The sequence below is a fragment of the Bos indicus x Bos taurus genome, chromosome 8, assembly GCF_003369695.1.
Source record: "Bos indicus x Bos taurus breed Angus x Brahman F1 hybrid chromosome 8, Bos_hybrid_MaternalHap_v2.0, whole genome shotgun sequence".
Classification (NCBI taxonomy): domain Eukaryota; kingdom Metazoa; phylum Chordata; class Mammalia; order Artiodactyla; family Bovidae; genus Bos; species Bos indicus x Bos taurus.
Window position 1 is genome coordinate 47,745,036 of NC_040083.1, and position 17,488 is coordinate 47,762,523.

General features: G+C 37.7%; 1 protein-coding gene across 1 annotated transcript in view; it reads right to left on the bottom strand.

The window, feature by feature from the left end:
- The window catches only part of CEMIP2 (cell migration inducing hyaluronidase 2), an 81,399-nt gene that overhangs the window by 16,561 nt on the left and 47,350 nt on the right, over nucleotides 1-17,488 (bottom strand). The window contains exons 13-18 of the mRNA XM_027549460.1: nucleotides 14,289-14,420; nucleotides 12,628-12,663; nucleotides 11,744-11,899; nucleotides 9,090-9,267; nucleotides 6,372-6,587; nucleotides 2,098-2,306 (exon numbers count right to left, since the gene is read on the bottom strand). Of these exons, the coding sequence (XP_027405261.1) occupies nucleotides 2,098-2,306; nucleotides 6,372-6,587; nucleotides 9,090-9,267; nucleotides 11,744-11,899; nucleotides 12,628-12,663; nucleotides 14,289-14,420 (927 nt within the window). The remainder of the gene's footprint in view (nucleotides 1-2,097; nucleotides 2,307-6,371; nucleotides 6,588-9,089; nucleotides 9,268-11,743; nucleotides 11,900-12,627; nucleotides 12,664-14,288; nucleotides 14,421-17,488) is intronic.

Genomic DNA, 17,488 nt, shown 5'->3' on the forward strand with positions numbered 1-17,488 from the left:
AAGTGCCACTATGACAAAATCCATGATCTCTCTGTAATTATCTTAAACATGGGGAAAAAAAACTTACATCTCCTCTTGCCTCTGCCCATGATATAATTTTTACAAACTTTTAGATGATTAAACAAGGAAAGTCTGACTGAATTTCAAGCCCATATGGAGTTTTGAAACTTCTGGCTCAGCCCTTTTTTCACTTTAAAATGTTTTTTACTTGCTCAGTATTTATTCAAAAAATTATGCTTGGTATGTACAGAACCCTGTTTACCTTTTGACTGTAATATCTCACCCTCAGGTTCACAATCTGCCAGCTATAACTTTTTGGACTGCTGATCACTCTTTGGCATGTATCCCCCACCCTCTCTGACAATCATTTGTTCTTTCATTGACTTCTAGGTAGCTCACAGACGGGAGTGATATGATCAGACTGGCTTTTAAAAAGAACTACACCCTGGACACAATGTGGGCCAAGGATTGGAAGTGGGGGGAGACGGGGAGACCGAGTAGGAGGCTGCTGCAGGGATCTAGGTGAGATGATAATGACTCAGTCATAAGCAGTGAGGGTGGCAAGAGTGAAGAGATTTGAACAATATTAAGGAGACAGGACCAACCGGGCTTGGCCACTAATAGGATGGAGAAATGAGAGAAAAGAAAGAGCCAAAGATGAGTCCTGAGAGTTTGTTTTCCTTTTCTGTCTTGGTTGACTTAGTAAGTGAAGGTGCAGTTCTTTGGCAGCAACAAGTATTACAGGAAAACAGTAGTGGTTCAGTTTAGAGCATATGCCAGAGGCCTAACATCTCAGAATAAGAGCATCTACAGTATGTTCAGCCACTCTTTAAAGTGCCCTACTTAGAGGCGAATTCCTATATGATCTATGTCCATTTCTGTTCATTTCAGTTAGTACTTTAAGAGAGTTCTGACAAGTCAAGGTTTATGATCAATCAGGTAAACAAACCATTTCAATTTTTCAGGGACATATCTGAGCAGTTTCATGGAGTCCCATGGTTTAACCACCACACATATCTAGATAGTCCCAGCTCTGGTTTCTAGTCTCATCTCTATCACTCCCCTAACCTAGGCTCCCACCGCAATCAATAAATACATCAGTCTTTGAGCAGAACTAGCCCTTTACCGACTCTGCTGCTTTTGTAACAAAATGATCACTTACTGTCACTTCCTCAGTGTAGCCTGGCCCAACTCCCTTATGCAGAATAATTGCTCTTATCCTTTGTCCATTAAAATAATAGTACTGGCTTATTTACTTAAATTTTATTCTACCTGTATACTGTGAGTTTCTAAAGGACAAGTATTTCTCTTGGTCATCCTTATATCAACTGGCACACAGTAAACATTTAAATAAATTAAATAATAAATTAATTAAATAAATAAACAGAGGTCTTGATTAAAAGTGATACTATAAAAAAAAAGTAATACTATGAGAGCAGACAATTGAGAAGTCAAGAGGAAATAGAAAGATGCTTTCACATACAGGCAGAGGTGCAAAGTATCTGGCATTCATGCCACAATTTTCCACTCCGTGCCCACTGATGACATGAATAATCAATCATACCACTCTCTTCTGTCAAGTCTAAATTTGGCCTCAAAAACTTTTTTACTTTCTAGGTAACCAAGTGCTCAGCTGGAACACCAGATAAAAATGTCTTCCTATCCCAGCTACGGAGAATTCAAGTATTCAGCATACAGTATTAAAATCTACTGTTGGGGAATTCTCTGCCAGGCCAGTGGTTAAGACTGGTGCTCTCACCAGTGCTGAGGGCCCAGGTTCGGTCCCTGGGGAGGAACTAAGATCCCACATTTCCACAGAAAAGCCACGTGGCACAGCAAAAAAAAAAAAAAAAATCTTAAATGGCTTTCTGCACAAAATACCTTGGCCATAGAGAAAAATACATGCTTTTAAAAGGAGAGGATTTAACCTATATAATCCCTTAAGTCCATCAATATAACATATATAGCCTTTCCACAGGAGGAACAAAGTACGTAAAGCCGGCATTCTTTACTTGCTACAAAGGAGATCGGCTATTATTTCTCTCCACTAAATTACTACTTGCTCAACTATTTGAAATAACGGTAACAAAAGCATACTTGTTGAAGTTTATGAGGTATAGAAAAGCAATCTTGGGTGCTGGCCCATTCCAGTGGATGGTGTAGCCCTTCTCCAGCATGATCACAGGCTGGTACTGTGAGAAAGCTGCCTTCTGGTTAATTCCTCGGAGCACCATAGGGTAGTCTGGATACTCATCTCGTGTGATGGTCATAGTCAGATTCGGAGTGCTCCATGTCTGCACATAGACCTTCAAAAAATAATTAAGAATTAAAGAAAAGAGAATGAAAATTTAAATAGCTAAAAAAAAAACATTTCCAGCAAAAGTCAAGTGTCTCTACTTTCAAAAGAGAGATTCTATGATCTGTGCCAGACAAAAATGAGTAGTAGCCAACTTCATCCTAAGCTCCACTTACAATGAAGCCTACTTAAACTGAAATGGTAAAAACAGACCATGTGTTCTGCTAGCCAAGATCTTCATCATCTCTTCCACAACAGGCCAGCTTATTCATCAGAATATAAAACCTTTGTGGTTTACATAGCTTGTCAAAGAAATCCCTCAATCTGAAGTACACACATATAAAAAATTAGTAAATTAATGTGAAAACTGATACCCTCTAGTTAAATCTGAAAGGCTTTCCTCTGAAATAAGAGGTGGAAATTTAAAATATCTTAGAGCTTTGGCTTTCGATTTTCCATGACCTGCATCAGCCCAAGAAGTCATTTTTCACCCATTAAAAAAAAAGTTATAAAGTGTTCTGCAAAAACTGGAAAAACATATTAAACTGAGGCAAATTTGAAAGCTCTGGGTTTATTCCAGTGGCATTTGGGCCCCATGCTACACCAAAACAAAATCTTTCCCAAATGCATCCTCCAAGGAACAACCTCAGAACAATTTCCTAAAACAAATCTGCATCTGTAACAGAATTCCCCAGAAGTATCGAAACATCTGCAGAATGCTGCATTTAATCCACACAACTTCTCTGTTTTCTGTTTCTCTTTTCCACAGTTTTGTCCATAGTGATTCCTTAATTATAAATTCTTTGAGCCAGGAAGTCTTAACTTTGATTTGTGTTTGACTATTTTGATATAACTCTTCTCTAATGACACCATGTAAAGATTAAAATATAGATAGGAAATACATAGTTTGAGACTGATTGTCTTCATTTAAATATATATGTTTAATATATTATATTTACTTATTGTTTATTTAAATGTTTATATGTGACCTGTACTTCATTACATTGGGTTGACCAAAAAGTTCTTTCAGGGTTTTTTCATTATGTTGCAACAGAAAAACCCAAATGAACTTTTTGGCCAACCCAATAATAGGTTATATAAAGGTCATATATAAAATATAATAAAATACACACCCAACCCCAAACACATAGCTATAACCTGCCTTCTTCCAAATCCAAAGATTTGAGGTGGCACATGCTCCTTATGAGGGCTTCCCTGATAGCTCAGCTGGTAAAGAATTCGCCTGCAATGCAGGAGACCCTGGTTCAATTTCTGGGTCAGGAAGATCCCCTGGAGAAAGGGCAGACTACCCACTCCAGTATTCTTGGGCTTCCCTGGTGGCTCAGTCAGTAAAGAATCTGCCTGCAATGTGGGAGACCCGGGCTCAATCCCTGCATTGGGAAGATCCCCTGGAGAAGGGCATGGCAACCCACTCCAGTCTTCTTGCCTGGAGAATTCCCATGGACAGAGGTGCCTGGCGGGCTACAGTCCATGGGGTCGCAAAGAGTCGGACACGGCTGAGCGGCTAAGCACAGCACAGCACAGCATGCTCCTTATGATACCACCTTTCTTCTTGAGGACCTTTATCCTTGGGTCAGCGAAAAGCAGACATTCCATTAAAAATATTTACAAATAGCTAAATAATGATTATTCTATCTTGAGATCCACTTGTTTCTAATTTTTGCTAAAAACGTACAGTATTATATATCATCCAAGGAACAACAAATGGCTGTAGATCTGGGCTCCCAGCCCAAATTTCAAATCCCCAGGAGAAAATTTCTATCTTACCATTCCCAGAGCCTCATGGGCAGGATTAAACAAACAAAAACAACAAATAAATAGAATTAATACTTTGCTTTGTAAGACAGAAGTATCAGGTTCACATTCTCAAGTATATCAAATCCAAATTATGGAGACATTTAAAATAAAATATAAAGTCTTCATTAGTGAGTACATACCAGGTTCAGAAAGACAAACAGATACATGTACCTTTGAATACACATGGCTAGCAATTTAACTACAACTGTAGCTATTAAAGAATTTAAAAGCTTCTTATTTTGTTTTAATTCTCAAATTTCTACATCTTCTTAGGCATTAATGAGTCTACTTAATTTTAGAGGGCAAATCTGGTTAAGAATAAAATGAATGAAAAAATAAATCACATTTTTAACCACATTCTTTTCTTCTTTATTTTTTACTATAATTAATTCTCCATCCTTCCCTGGTCCTTCCTGGAACTCAGGCAAATATGATTCTTCTTGCTCCCATGGGGATGAGAAATCCCACAACAAAGAAGCTAGTATTCCATTAAAATAAACCAGAAAAATCTCTCTAATCTTTATCCCTCTTAAGCCCTTTGTCTTGTCTATTGATGAGAATCTTTTTGAAGCTGTTTTTTTATTTTTAAGAATCATAGCATTCTTTAACAATGATGATTCAAAGTCTGAAGATTAATAAAGAAATCTGCTATAAGAAACTCCCACTACAGAAGGCTTATTAAATGGCAGAAACCATAAGACTCCAGGGGCTCAAGAAATTGAAAAGCTGGCGCCACAAACACACACTTGATGGGTAAAGTAGCCAGAGTTCAGCAAAGGTACTCCATCACCAAACTGGTCCTTCCCCAGGAAAAACCCATCCTACAAATAAGAGAATTCAGCAGCACATCAGCAAGTGAGGCTTCTTTCTTGCCTTTGAGACTATCAGAGCCCAGTCTGCCTTGGAGAATACCTTGCTCTTCCTCTAATTCTCCTCCTCATGCTCCAGTTATCCTTTTCCTTTATTCTTTTATCTCCCTCAACATTTATTATTAAATATGACTATGTAATTGTCTAAAATATGGAAACAAAATTCTGCTCTCTTCAAAATTCTGGGCAACTGGTACCTTCATTCTGCAATCTTCTATCCATCCAAAATGTCACTATTAAAATCATCTTTGCAACTTAGAGCCCTGTTCTTCAAATAATACTAATTGCAGCAAGCACTTCACTATGTGCCAGGCCATGGGTGAAATGTATTATCAGTACTCATGCATTCTATCTTCACAACAGCCACATATGAAAGAAACTAATATTATCCTCACTGTGCAGAGGCACAGAGCAGCTAATTAACTTACGCATCTCGTATTTAAGAAAATAACAGAGCCAGGATTCAAAGCCATGTGGTCTAGTTCCAGCATCTATTTTCTGAACATTATACCTCCCAAAGTATTCCATCCTCTTATACTTGGCATCCAGTTAATAAATGCACACTAGCTTAATGTTTTCAAAGACGTGTTTCCCAATCTATAGCATCTCCTTCATATTTTCATAGATACATTATGATTTGCAGAATTTCCTTGAATTCCTTCCTTGTCCACTTATTTCCAATTCCCAACTCTGTTTCTGAGAATATATTACTTTCCATGTGACCTACTGATATTCTGCCTCACAAGCTAGATTCCCTAATTTAGAGATAAATAGAGATAATAACTCTGAAGGGCTTCCCAGGTAGCACTCGTGGTAAAGAACCCACCTGCCAATACAGGAGCTGTAAGAGACACGGGTTCAATCCCTAGGTTGAGAAGATCCCCTGGAGGAGAAAATGGCAACCCAATCCAATATTCTTGCCTGGAGAATCCCATGGACAGAGGAGCCTGATGGGCTACAGTCCATAGGGTCGCAAACAGTTGGACACAACTGAAGCAACTTAGCATCAGTAACCCTAAAAGCAAAGAATAAAATGCCTTCTCAGGGGGCATAGCTGTAGCATGGCCAGAAAACCTGGCCTAAGACTCAGGAAATATGGTTTCTCACCCCAACTATCTCCCAACCATATTTAACCAAGTGCAAATTAATCCTACTTCTCTTGGGCTCACTTTTCCACTTTTAAATTGGTTTGTAGTGGGGGAACTTTAAATCAAATTCTATGAGTCTATGATTTCTAATGAAATTTTTCTTTTTTTTAACCGCTTTAAAAAAAAGAATATCATGCTTTGAGAAGTATCCATCAGCCAGAAGATCTGAAGAGTACTCCTCACAGAAACAGTGCTGTCAGGAGCTGGGAGGCGGGGATCAGACAATGCATTCTGGCCTACCTGGGCATAGCTCCCACTGCACACCACTGCATTCCATTTGGTCACATTTATACAGCTTGGATGGCGGATCAGGTAGTTGTCCATTCTTCCCACATAAGCATCCTTGTATCCCGTCACAGAGCCATCAATGTCGTGGAATATGGAGTTCTTATCACCATCTAGCTCACAGTCTTCAAACCAGGGACCAGGCTTTCCAAAGAATACATTAAGAGAGACCTAACAGCGATGAAAAACAAGGACATCCTACAATGAGGGCTGCTGCCATGGTACCCAGCATCCCCTGCAAGAACCCAACTTCATATTCATTACAATTCATTATAAAACCTTAAAGACTATGCAGTTCTGAGACACAGCATAGTTGTCAACCAACATTTTTTATTAATTATGACTTGAACAGAAAAAAAAAACTTCCTGAAGCCTTAGTTTCTGCAGCAAGCTTTCAACTTCATCTTTGATGTTTTCCCTTTTTTCAACTTGATTACCTGTTCCCCAGATAAAACGAATTCATGGTAACAGAAACCAGAATAGTTGTGGAAAGAGGAACTATGTAGTCAAGGTATTTGTTAAAACTTAAAAACTTTTCACTTAAGATCTCTGCATGTCCCTGTATGCAAATTACACCTCAATTAAATTAAAATATATTACAAGTTTGATCTCCTAAGCTAATCATTTCATTTTACTTCAAATGTTTTAGTTAACTTGTGAATGACTCCTGTCACCAAAAAATAAGTACAGTTCCAAACTGAAACAGTCTAAATATTGTCTTGGTATGGTTGCCTGACCATTGGACTCATTAGAACCTGTTGAAAGGTGTCTGTTATTTTTTTCCCCTCCTCAACACAGACTAAGTCCAGCTCAGTAATTTTCATGTCAGGTAACATTAATTCAATACCTTTATCAAACACATAGTACATAGCTAGCTACAAAGCAGGCTACAGGTTACATAATTTATAATCTTTCAGTGCGTGCTAAGTTGCTTCAGTTGTGTTTGACTCTCTGCGACCCCATGGACTGTAGCCCACCAGGCTAATGTTATTCAAACCATGCAAATACACCTTATGATGCTTTTATGCACTCATTGCCCTGGCAAGTTTTAAAATCAACTGAACATCTAAATGATAAGCAACTCAATGGAAAGTCAGTGATGTGTAGGACAAATGGTTCTAAGTCCTTAGTTCTAGACTCTTTTCTCTCTTCACTTATACCTCCCATGGTTAAATCTTAAAGTCTAGGACATATTCTCCATCTTTTTAGGAAGAACAAATTTGCGGAACATACCCTTCACAAATGGTTCCAGAGCATCAGCACCTAGAAAATTCCAGGCTGATGAAACACTGGCCTTAAACAGCATGGATTCTCTTAGGCTGCGAGAACTCTAACTCTACAACAAATGCAACATCTAAAAACTGATTTTTAAGTATGACCATGTCAGTGATCACTAAACTCAATGTATGGAGTGAACATCCAGGCTGTAAGTGAGCTGCCAACCTCCACAATGGAGAGGCAATCCAAGACCCACCCTATTTACATCCAGCCCTGTCCACAGTGTAGCTCTTCCTCTTCCCCTGGAGTTATGCAGTCTAGATGAGAACCAATCAGTTTGCCCCTGTGCCTCTGCTCCATGCCTCGTCTATTCACAAAAACCAGTTATAGACTTTGATAAACTAACCTAAGTTCTCTTTTAAACTGGGGAACCACAGAGTTTGCCTATGGACATGAACGACAAAACTATGAGTCACTTTACAATTGTGGCTGCCTGTGGGAGCAGAAAGCAAGATGGTCTGAGACTCAATCTCTACACCACTGTCATCTTTGAAGTGGCAAGATGGGAAGAGGCTGGGGGTATATAATCAGATTGGCCTATGTATTGATGGTAAGGAGGGTACTGGTGAAGCTACTGAGAAAACGATTTCTGTGGCCTGCTGCTGCTAAGTCGCTTCAGTTGTGTCTGACTCTGTGCGACCCCTTAGACGGAAGCCCACCAGGCTTCCCCGTCTCTGGGATTCTCCAGGCAAGAATACTGGAGTGTGTTGCCATTTCCTTCTCCAACGCATGAAAGTGAAAAGTGAAAGTGAAGTCACACAGTCGTGTCCAACTCTTGGCGACCCCATGGACTGCAGCCCACCAGGCTCCTCCGTCCATGGGATTTTCCAGGCAAGAGTACTGGAGTGGGGTGCCATCGCCTTCTCTGGTTCTGTGGCCTACTATATTGTAAACAGTTATTTCTAAGTCTTTTTTGCAATCTTCATAAAAATATTCCAATAGTTTATATCAGAAATAACCCAATTTGTTTCCTATCACCCCAGTATTTCTCTTCTTTCCCAATCTTTTGTTCTCCAGCTCCCCAGAAGAATAATCTCAGAAAAGTAAAATACCAGGTAAAACCCAAATCTCTTTATGGATTATTATACTGAATTCCCCAAAATCATACGTCCTCTTATTCCTATGAAATTCTACAATTCCCACCAGTGATCATCACATTAAGTCATTCTCCCTTTGTTGATATCAAAAATACTCTAGGTCACATGGGACTTCTGTTCTCATCCTAAACTCAGCAGGACAGAGTACCTGAAATCAGGAGTTACTCTTGCATAGGATTCACCTCCTAAGCCTAAAAACTCAGTGCAAATCCCATCTTTGTGTTTCTTTCTCTGGAAATGTGCCATCCCTCCACTTGGTACCATAGTCACTGTATAGGAACCATAAGAACGTACTTACATGTGGACCAAACTTCACGAAGGAGATGTTATTTCTAGGGGTTATCTGCCAGGAATTCTTCATGAGGAAGCCAATAGCACTGGTATATCTATCTAAAGTTGGCACATATTTTTGGAAAGTGCACCTGGTGAGATGAATGGGCCCATCATAGATCTGAAAGCCTCTAATTGGAAATGTCCTGTTGAAATACAAAATTTTGTTTAATGCATATGGGCCCATCTGTTTAACAGCATTTCACTTACATATTTGTTTCATAAATACTGTTAAATATCCCATATACACTGAGTACAATTCTAGGATACAGTGCTAATGAAGCAAGATCTCCAATCTAATGAAACCTATACTGCAGTGAGAAAGGCAAACAAAAACATAATGGGTAACTTCAGATAAGACCATAAGAAAACAAAAGACATAGGAATAGAATAGAATTGAGTAGGACAGAGATGCTATTTAGGATACAGTGAAGGCCTCTCCAAGAGGTGACTGCCTTCCTTGAATCAACTCAGTTAAGATCTTTTCTTTGATAAATCATACCATTTAGCTTTAATTCCGAAATCTCTAGCACAAGAAGACAAATCTGTGCTTAATCAGAGAGACCTCCTTTCAAGCCACTAAATGACAGTAATAAGGAGAAATGATATACTTAAAAGTACAAGTCTGCAAGGCTTACTATAGCTAGATTGAGAAATTCATTTTATTCATTTTACTCCTTTCTGTCCAAACATAAGCTCCTTAACTTACTAATCATATGTTATTAACCATAATTAATGTACAAAACCCATAATATTCTGGATCCCTTAGGTTTTTTCCCCTATTACGTTTTTTAATGGCATTGCAGAGGACTTCTATAGCAACTAATTAGTTTACGACTTGGCAGTGTTTTGCAATAAAAAATCATAAACACTACCAAAAAAGTCAAATAATCTGGTTAAAAATCTATGCCTATCTTTGTGTATCCAAGAATATATAGCAAAATGGTCCTCTGCCATAGAAAAGGCTGCAAAGATACAGTAAAATAAAAATTAGGCCCATTGACCAACCAGCAATCTGTTTAAAAAATTCCTTGCTAGCTCAGAAGCAACAGCATTTTGAAGTAAAATTGGAGGCCAATGTAAAATAAAAATAATGAAATTGAATTGCCCACCATTTTACTGCAGCCCATACCCAACTAATACAGCTTTTTTTTTCCCCTTTAATTTACATATTAGAAGAGACAGCTTTGGCTTAATTGTGAAGAGCAGAGCACTGAAGCCAAACTAACAGGTTTTGAGTCCCACATTAGCTACTTTTAGTAAGTTATTCATTTATAAAGCAGGACGATGACAACACCTACCTCACCAGGCTTACAAGGATTAACTGAATAATAAAATATTCAGAACAGGGCCTGATACATAATAAACATTTAATAAATGTTAACTATTAAAAATCCATGAAGTTCCTTTCCTAGTGGCTTCCATGGTCTGACTAAAAGAAGTTCTACATGTAGTGTAGCATGTAGTAAAGATGTTTAGTATTTCCCAACAATAAGCACAGGATAGGGCCAAGGATAGGCTGCCCTTTGCTAGAAGCTAGTTAAGCCCTTTGGCCAATATTCACCACCTGTCCCTTAAAGTCACCTGTCTGTTTGCCTTACCCCGCTGACCTGTCCTAGCCCAATATCCAGACACAATGGATAGCTTTAAGGGGACTGATGCTTAATGAAATCTGACATTAGCTCTGATGTAAGGACTTTAGAACACTAATTTTTCTCTACCTGGTTTTCTTACAAGTAAAATGACGACAACTCTAAACTGTGTCTCAAAGCTGACTAATTAGGTAATAGTTTCCCAAAAGTTCTGAAGAATCTTTATAGTGCTAAGTACTAGTTTAATGACTGTGATTATTTTGACAGAAAACATGCCAAAAGTCTACCCCATACCCTTTCAACATCTGAAATATTGTTAATTATACAGCTAGTTAGGTTTTGAGTCAGCGTTGGCATCTATCAACTGATTTTCTAGGACTCTTTTCAATAAGTAATTTCTTTTTTCCAGTGGCTATTTCTTAAAACTAACATCACCATATTAAGGAAAAACTGATTTGATGTCCATAGTTTATGGTTTGGTGACTTTCTGTGGCTCAAGAAAGGAAAAAAAAAAAAAAAAACAACTACCAGCTTACATAAGACTTTATCCAAAAAGGATAAACAGGATAGTTTCCTTCATTATAAAACCGATGTGGTGGTTTAGTTGCTACGTCATGTCCGACTCTTGCAACCCCGTGGACCATAGCCGGTCAGGCTTCTCTGTCCAAGGAATTTCCGGGGAAGGAATACTGGAGTGGGTAGCTACTCCCTTCTTCAGGGGACCTTCCTGATCCAGGGATCAAACCCAGGGCTTTCACATTGCAGGTGGATTCTTTACCACTGAGGGAAGCCCCATAAAATTGATAATGACATCTACATATAATGTTTAATAGTTAATGCTCCAGAATCCCAGAGGATAATACATACAATAGAAATAGCAATAATAACATGAATCATTTTAATAATAAAAAATACGGTGGGAAAAGTGTTACAGTGGGAATCCATTCAGGATTATTATGGAAACATTTTTAAGGGTTAGAGCTTCATTTATTGTTTAAAGGTAACATTCCTCTGATACAGCAATGCTCACCTGTTCCTAGGTAATGTCCGAGGCTTCAGGTCTATCCCTCCAGTGCCTACATACTTGTTCTGACCACCCTGAAAGCCGTAATTCCTGCTCTCCCCAACAAAGAGAGATTCAGATACCTCTTGGCTGGAACCTTCATCACTTGGGAAGCTTCCATCACTGTTAAAATAAGAATAATCATTAATCACACAGGAAGGCAAGCTATAACTTTAAAAACCTAAAAATTTTCAAAGTTGCCAGCAGCTTCTTAAATACATATTAGCGAGTCATCAAAAGGTGCCTCTAAATTGTGAGTATACCTCTTATAAATTAATATGTGGTTTGGAAATTAGACTTAAACAAATGAGATTTAATTTAGCAGCAACAACTAATTATTTTGGTCTCAAGCAACAATATTGCAAATGAGGAGAATAAACTTGCCCTGAATACAAGGAGATGACAAACATGTTTAAGATGGGCATGAGAGTAACTGTTATCTGGGGAAAAATATATAACATAAAAAGTTCAGTTCTTAAGGACCATTGTGAAATGAGACCAACTTTTAAGAAAGAAAATATTTAATCTGCTGCCAACTTTTACTCCTTTCCTCTTTATTCCCTTGCTTTTTAAGATCTTTAATCGAAAGCTCAAGGGTTTTCTTCTAAGCAAAAAATGTGATGGGCCTATCCTTCTGTGCAATTCCAGCTAGAGCAACCTACTTTGGTGTGAATTCAATTAATCAATAAAAATGTATTTTTGGCCCTCTAGTGGCATCAAGAAGTGAGTGCTATTTTTTTAATGTTAATAAATGATACAGCATTCCTGTGCTATTCAAAAAAAAAAATCAAGGTTATTTTACCTTACAACTTTAAAATAAACAGATAAATATTTTTTAAGTAATTACAAACCTGGCAAAGGTCAGTCCTATTCCATTGTCTGCAAATCTAAAGAGAATGAAGGAACATTTTAGTTTATCACATCATGTAAGAAGTAATTCTCTCAATATTTAGTTGTCATAAAATCCAAGAAGTTCCAATAATATTTATTCTCCAAGACCACACAAAAATTTCACTTTCCAATGACTAAAAGCATAGTCTCCACGGTAAAGGCACCTGGTTTGAATCTCAGCTTTGCCAATTACTAGCTGTGTGACCTTGGGCAAGTTACTTGTGTGTCCCTCAGTTTTCTCACCTAAAGGCTGAAATAACACTATAAGCTTCCTCATAGGATATCTGAGCATTAAAATGCTAATTCATTTCAACTATTTAGAACAGCGTCTGGCACAGAGTAAAGAGCACATGAAAAGTGAAAGTGTTAGCCACTCAGTCGTGTCCGACTCTTTGCAACCTCATGGACTATAGCCCACCAGGCTCCTCTGTCCATGGAATTTTCCAGGCAAGAATATTGAAGTGGGTAGACATTCTTTCTCCAGGGGATCTTCCCAATCCAGGGATCAAACCCAGGTCTCCTGCATTACAGGCAGATTCTTTACCATCTGAGCCACCAGAGAAGCCCAAAGAGAATATGTGTTAAAAACCTATATTTACAATTTTTATCATTAGGTTGGCTCCCATATCTGTGTGTTCTGTATCCACAGATTCAACCAACTGTGAATAAGAAATATTTTTTTAAATCTCAGAAAACTCCAAAAAGCAAAATTTTTTGTACTGCTGGAAACTATTTACATAGCATTTACATTGTATTTACAACTATTTAGGTAGCATTTACAGTCTTGAGTATAATAAGTACTCTAGAGATGATTTAAAGTATACAGAAGGATGTGTATAGGTTATATGCAAATACTGAATACTATGACATTTTATATAAGGATCTTGAGCGTCAAGATTTTAGTACCCATTGGGGTCCTGAAACTGATCCCCCATGAATACCAAGGAATGACTAATTTTTATCAATTAGATCATAGTATTCTCTTCAAAACTTTTCAATATTAATTCCAAATTATTTCTACAGATTTTATACAGTGTCAGTTTTTTCATGATAAATGTCAAGCAACTAATATCAGTATCAGCCAGAAAAAAACATTTTTCTAAACTCCTGAACACCAAATCTTAGCTCGACATACCTCAGGCTTCTCCTAAAAGTATACAAATGGAAAAGAAGTGAGAGGCTTACTGCCTCAAGTCATGTTAAAACATAAGTCAACAGACTTATTAAGGTGGAATTCAACTTTTGTTTTGAATGGCAGTGGAAGAACATCATGAAACTGAGTTTCCAAGAGGAAGGAAAAAAGTGAAGGCAGTTTCGAAATCTTTATTTAGTTCTCTGACATAGACCATGTTTGTTATATAAAGTCCCAGTTTCTGTTTAATCTCATCAAAAAGCTCTCATGTCACCAGACAAGTTTAGTTCCAATAACAGCAGCAGAATGAGACGATTCCAAACATTTGCAGTCGGTTAATATACTTCCTCAGAGCTTGTCCTGTCTATTAGTAATGATACTATGACTCCAGAAACCACCACTGTACTTTCGGTCTACTGAGTTTTTAAAAATAGTCTTAAAATAAATACATCAGTGTCATCAGATAATAACTTCATAGAGAATACCCACGCTGAATTCTGAACAACAATGTCTCCTCCTCTAACCCAAGCTCCGTTATCATTATTTTTAAAAGCAATGAGCCTGTCAATTAAAGCAGCAACACGTGGCTTTTCAGGGTCTCCATCCTGATGAGGCCGAAACCTTAGGGTTGGGAGAAAAAAAAAAAAGACACTTTTAAAGAGTAATGAAAAGGCAATGGGAATCAGCTATTTAAAATTATAAGCTTAAGTGTCAAAAAACAAGATTCAAGATTTTGTCTTGACCAAAACAAGACAAAAAAACCAAGATACAACTTAATATCTACATTTAAAATACTGAAAAAAAAATCACAAATTTGCAGAAAACTGATTTCGTATTTGTTTTTCATCAATTTATCTTATAGAGTGGACATTACAGAATATTCCAAGCACTAAAAGCATTTCAAAAATAAACAAAAACCTCAAAGTAAGAAATACAGCATGTTTTCACAAATTTTTAAGTTACATGACATTAAAATAAACTTACTGAGTAAATTAATCATATATTCCAACATACATATCTGTGAACCAGAGTATTATTTGAGTTGTATGCTGGTGAAATGTTTTAGATATAGAGGGAAATCTGAGTTCAATGTCTATAAAATGCCTAAATTTAAAAGAGATTATATTTATAGAATATTACTCAGCCATAAAAAATGAAATTTTGCCATCTGTGATGTGGATGGACCTAGAAGGTATTGTGCTTAGTGAAATATGTCAGACAAAGAAAGACAAACAAATGCTCCACATTATCACTTATATGTGTAATCTAAAAAATAAAACGAATGTAACAAAAAAGAAAGAGATTCACAGATACAGAGAACAAAGGAGTAGTTATCAGAATAGTTACCAGTGTGGAGAGAAGGGAGGAGGGAGCAGATAGTGGTATGGGATTAAGAGATATAAACTACTATGTATAAAATAAACAGGGCTTCCCAAGTGGTGCTAGTGGTAAAGAACCCACATGCCAATGCCATAAGCAACACAGGTTCGATCCCTGGGTGGGGAAGATCCTCTGGAGGAGGAAATGGCAACCCAAGCAACAAGGATATACCATACAGCACAGGGAAATGAAGCCATTATTTTATAATAACTTTAAATGAAGTATAATCTATAAAAACACTGAATCATTGTTGTACATTTGACACTGCTGCTGCTGCTAAGTCACTTCAGTCGTGTCCTACTCTGTGCGACCCCATAGACGGCAGCCCACCAGGCTCCCCCGTCCCTGGGATTCTCCAGGCAAGAACACTGGAGTGGGTTGCCATTTCCTTCTCCAGTGCATGAAAGTGAAAAGTGAAAGTGAAGTCGCTCAGTCGTCTCTGACTCTTAGCGACCCCATGGACTATAGCCTACCAGGCTCCTCTGCCCATGGGATTTTCCAGGCAAGAGTACTGGAGTGGGTTGCCATTGCCTTCTCCAACATTTGACACTAATATACTGTAAATCTATTATTATAAAAATATAAAAAGTAAAATATCAGCACTTTAAAAAGTAGACTGTATTTCATCGACTTATTAGTTATAAAGACAATTTTACTTTTTCTTTCTCTTCCTAAAATGTTTACAAGGATGTTAATGAAAAGACCAAGGAAAAAAAACTGGCGTTAAAAACTGTTAAGTGTAACAGCTCAAATAATTCCAGAATGCCTCCTAACTTAAAATAAGATCACTTCCATCATAATCTTACAAAGCTGGGGAGGTGGAGAGAGAAAAACTAGAAAGTTTTACAAAAACCCATTCAGCAAGTTGAGATGCTTCAACCATATAACCATGAAGTATCATTCGCACAAATGCTATTTTGAAAGTTGCTGGGACATGGCAGTACCCACCAAAGACGTATGTTACAATGGGAGAAGCAGCTATGCAGAAAAAGCAGCAAGTGCAAAGGCAGGAGCGAGCTTGGCATGTTCAAGAACAACCAGCAGGTTGGCTGGTAAGTACAAAGCAAGAGGAAGAGGACAGAGAGGAAGGCATGTTTCAGGCAAGGATGTGGTTCTTTATTCTAAATGCAATGGGAAAAGTAGAATGGCGGTGCCAGGGGCTGGAGGGAGGAGGAAATGGGGAGGTGATGGTCAAAGGTATACAAGCTTTAGTTTTATAAGATAAATAAATTCTAGACAGCTAGTCTATAGGTCTTTTGACAAAAAAAACTAATTTTTTACTTCATAAAATAATGTCCATAAAGGAGACAGAAGGAAACTTTGCCCTTGATGGTTCATAGGTGTGTACTTATTTCCAAACTTACTGAGTTCTTGATACTATATATGCACAGCTTTTTACATGTCAATCATACCTGAATAAAGTAGGCGGATCAATAAGTGTGATGGAAAGTTGTCAGAAACATGGAGTCAGAGCAATGATACAACCGAATTTCACTTTTTAACTGGTCACTAGCTGCTATTTGGTGACAGGATCATGGAGAACAGATAATAAGGACAGCACTCTAGAAAGCACTCCACAAGATTGTGTATGTGACCCCTTACACTAAATAGCTCTGACCTAAGGGGTAAAAAGACTGAGCCGTCGCCCACTCTTTTGGCACTGTAGCTGCTGCAAAACGGATCTGCGGTCATTACATAATATCAAGCAGATGGAACAGTTCTGGAAAGGAAACTACACAATGTTCTAAAAGAAAGCCAAAAAAAAATACAATAAAGCAACATCTAATTTTCTGCTGTAGCCATCTCATTTTTTATGAAATTCCTATCCATATAGATCGTTGACCACTTGCTTAAATGCCCTTTATTTTTCATCCTCCTTTCCACTTAGTCTGTAGAAAATGCAGCTAATTTTCCATCCCCTTCAACTTATGAGCCTTCAGCACACTCCCCGACTCTCACTTGTCTTCTGCTTTAAATGTACTAGTCAGTTTTCATGTTCTTTTACTCTCTTAGATGAAATTTCCCTGTCTTAACCTGAGAGCTTTCTGGAGTTAAAATATTCTTATCTTTGGATTCCTGTAGTTTCACATCTTGAAGATATAAGGAAAGACTCATCTGATTAACTATTAAGTCAGCTTCCCCTTTGATGAACACATTAAATACCTTCTGAATCCCATGAACTGGATGTTTAATTCATGGGCTGACTTATTACTCATTTGTGTTTGAGTTTCATCATTTTTAGTCATGTCTGGACTGCATGAATGCATGTGGGCATATTTTATTCATCAGTTTATACAAAATTAAATGTA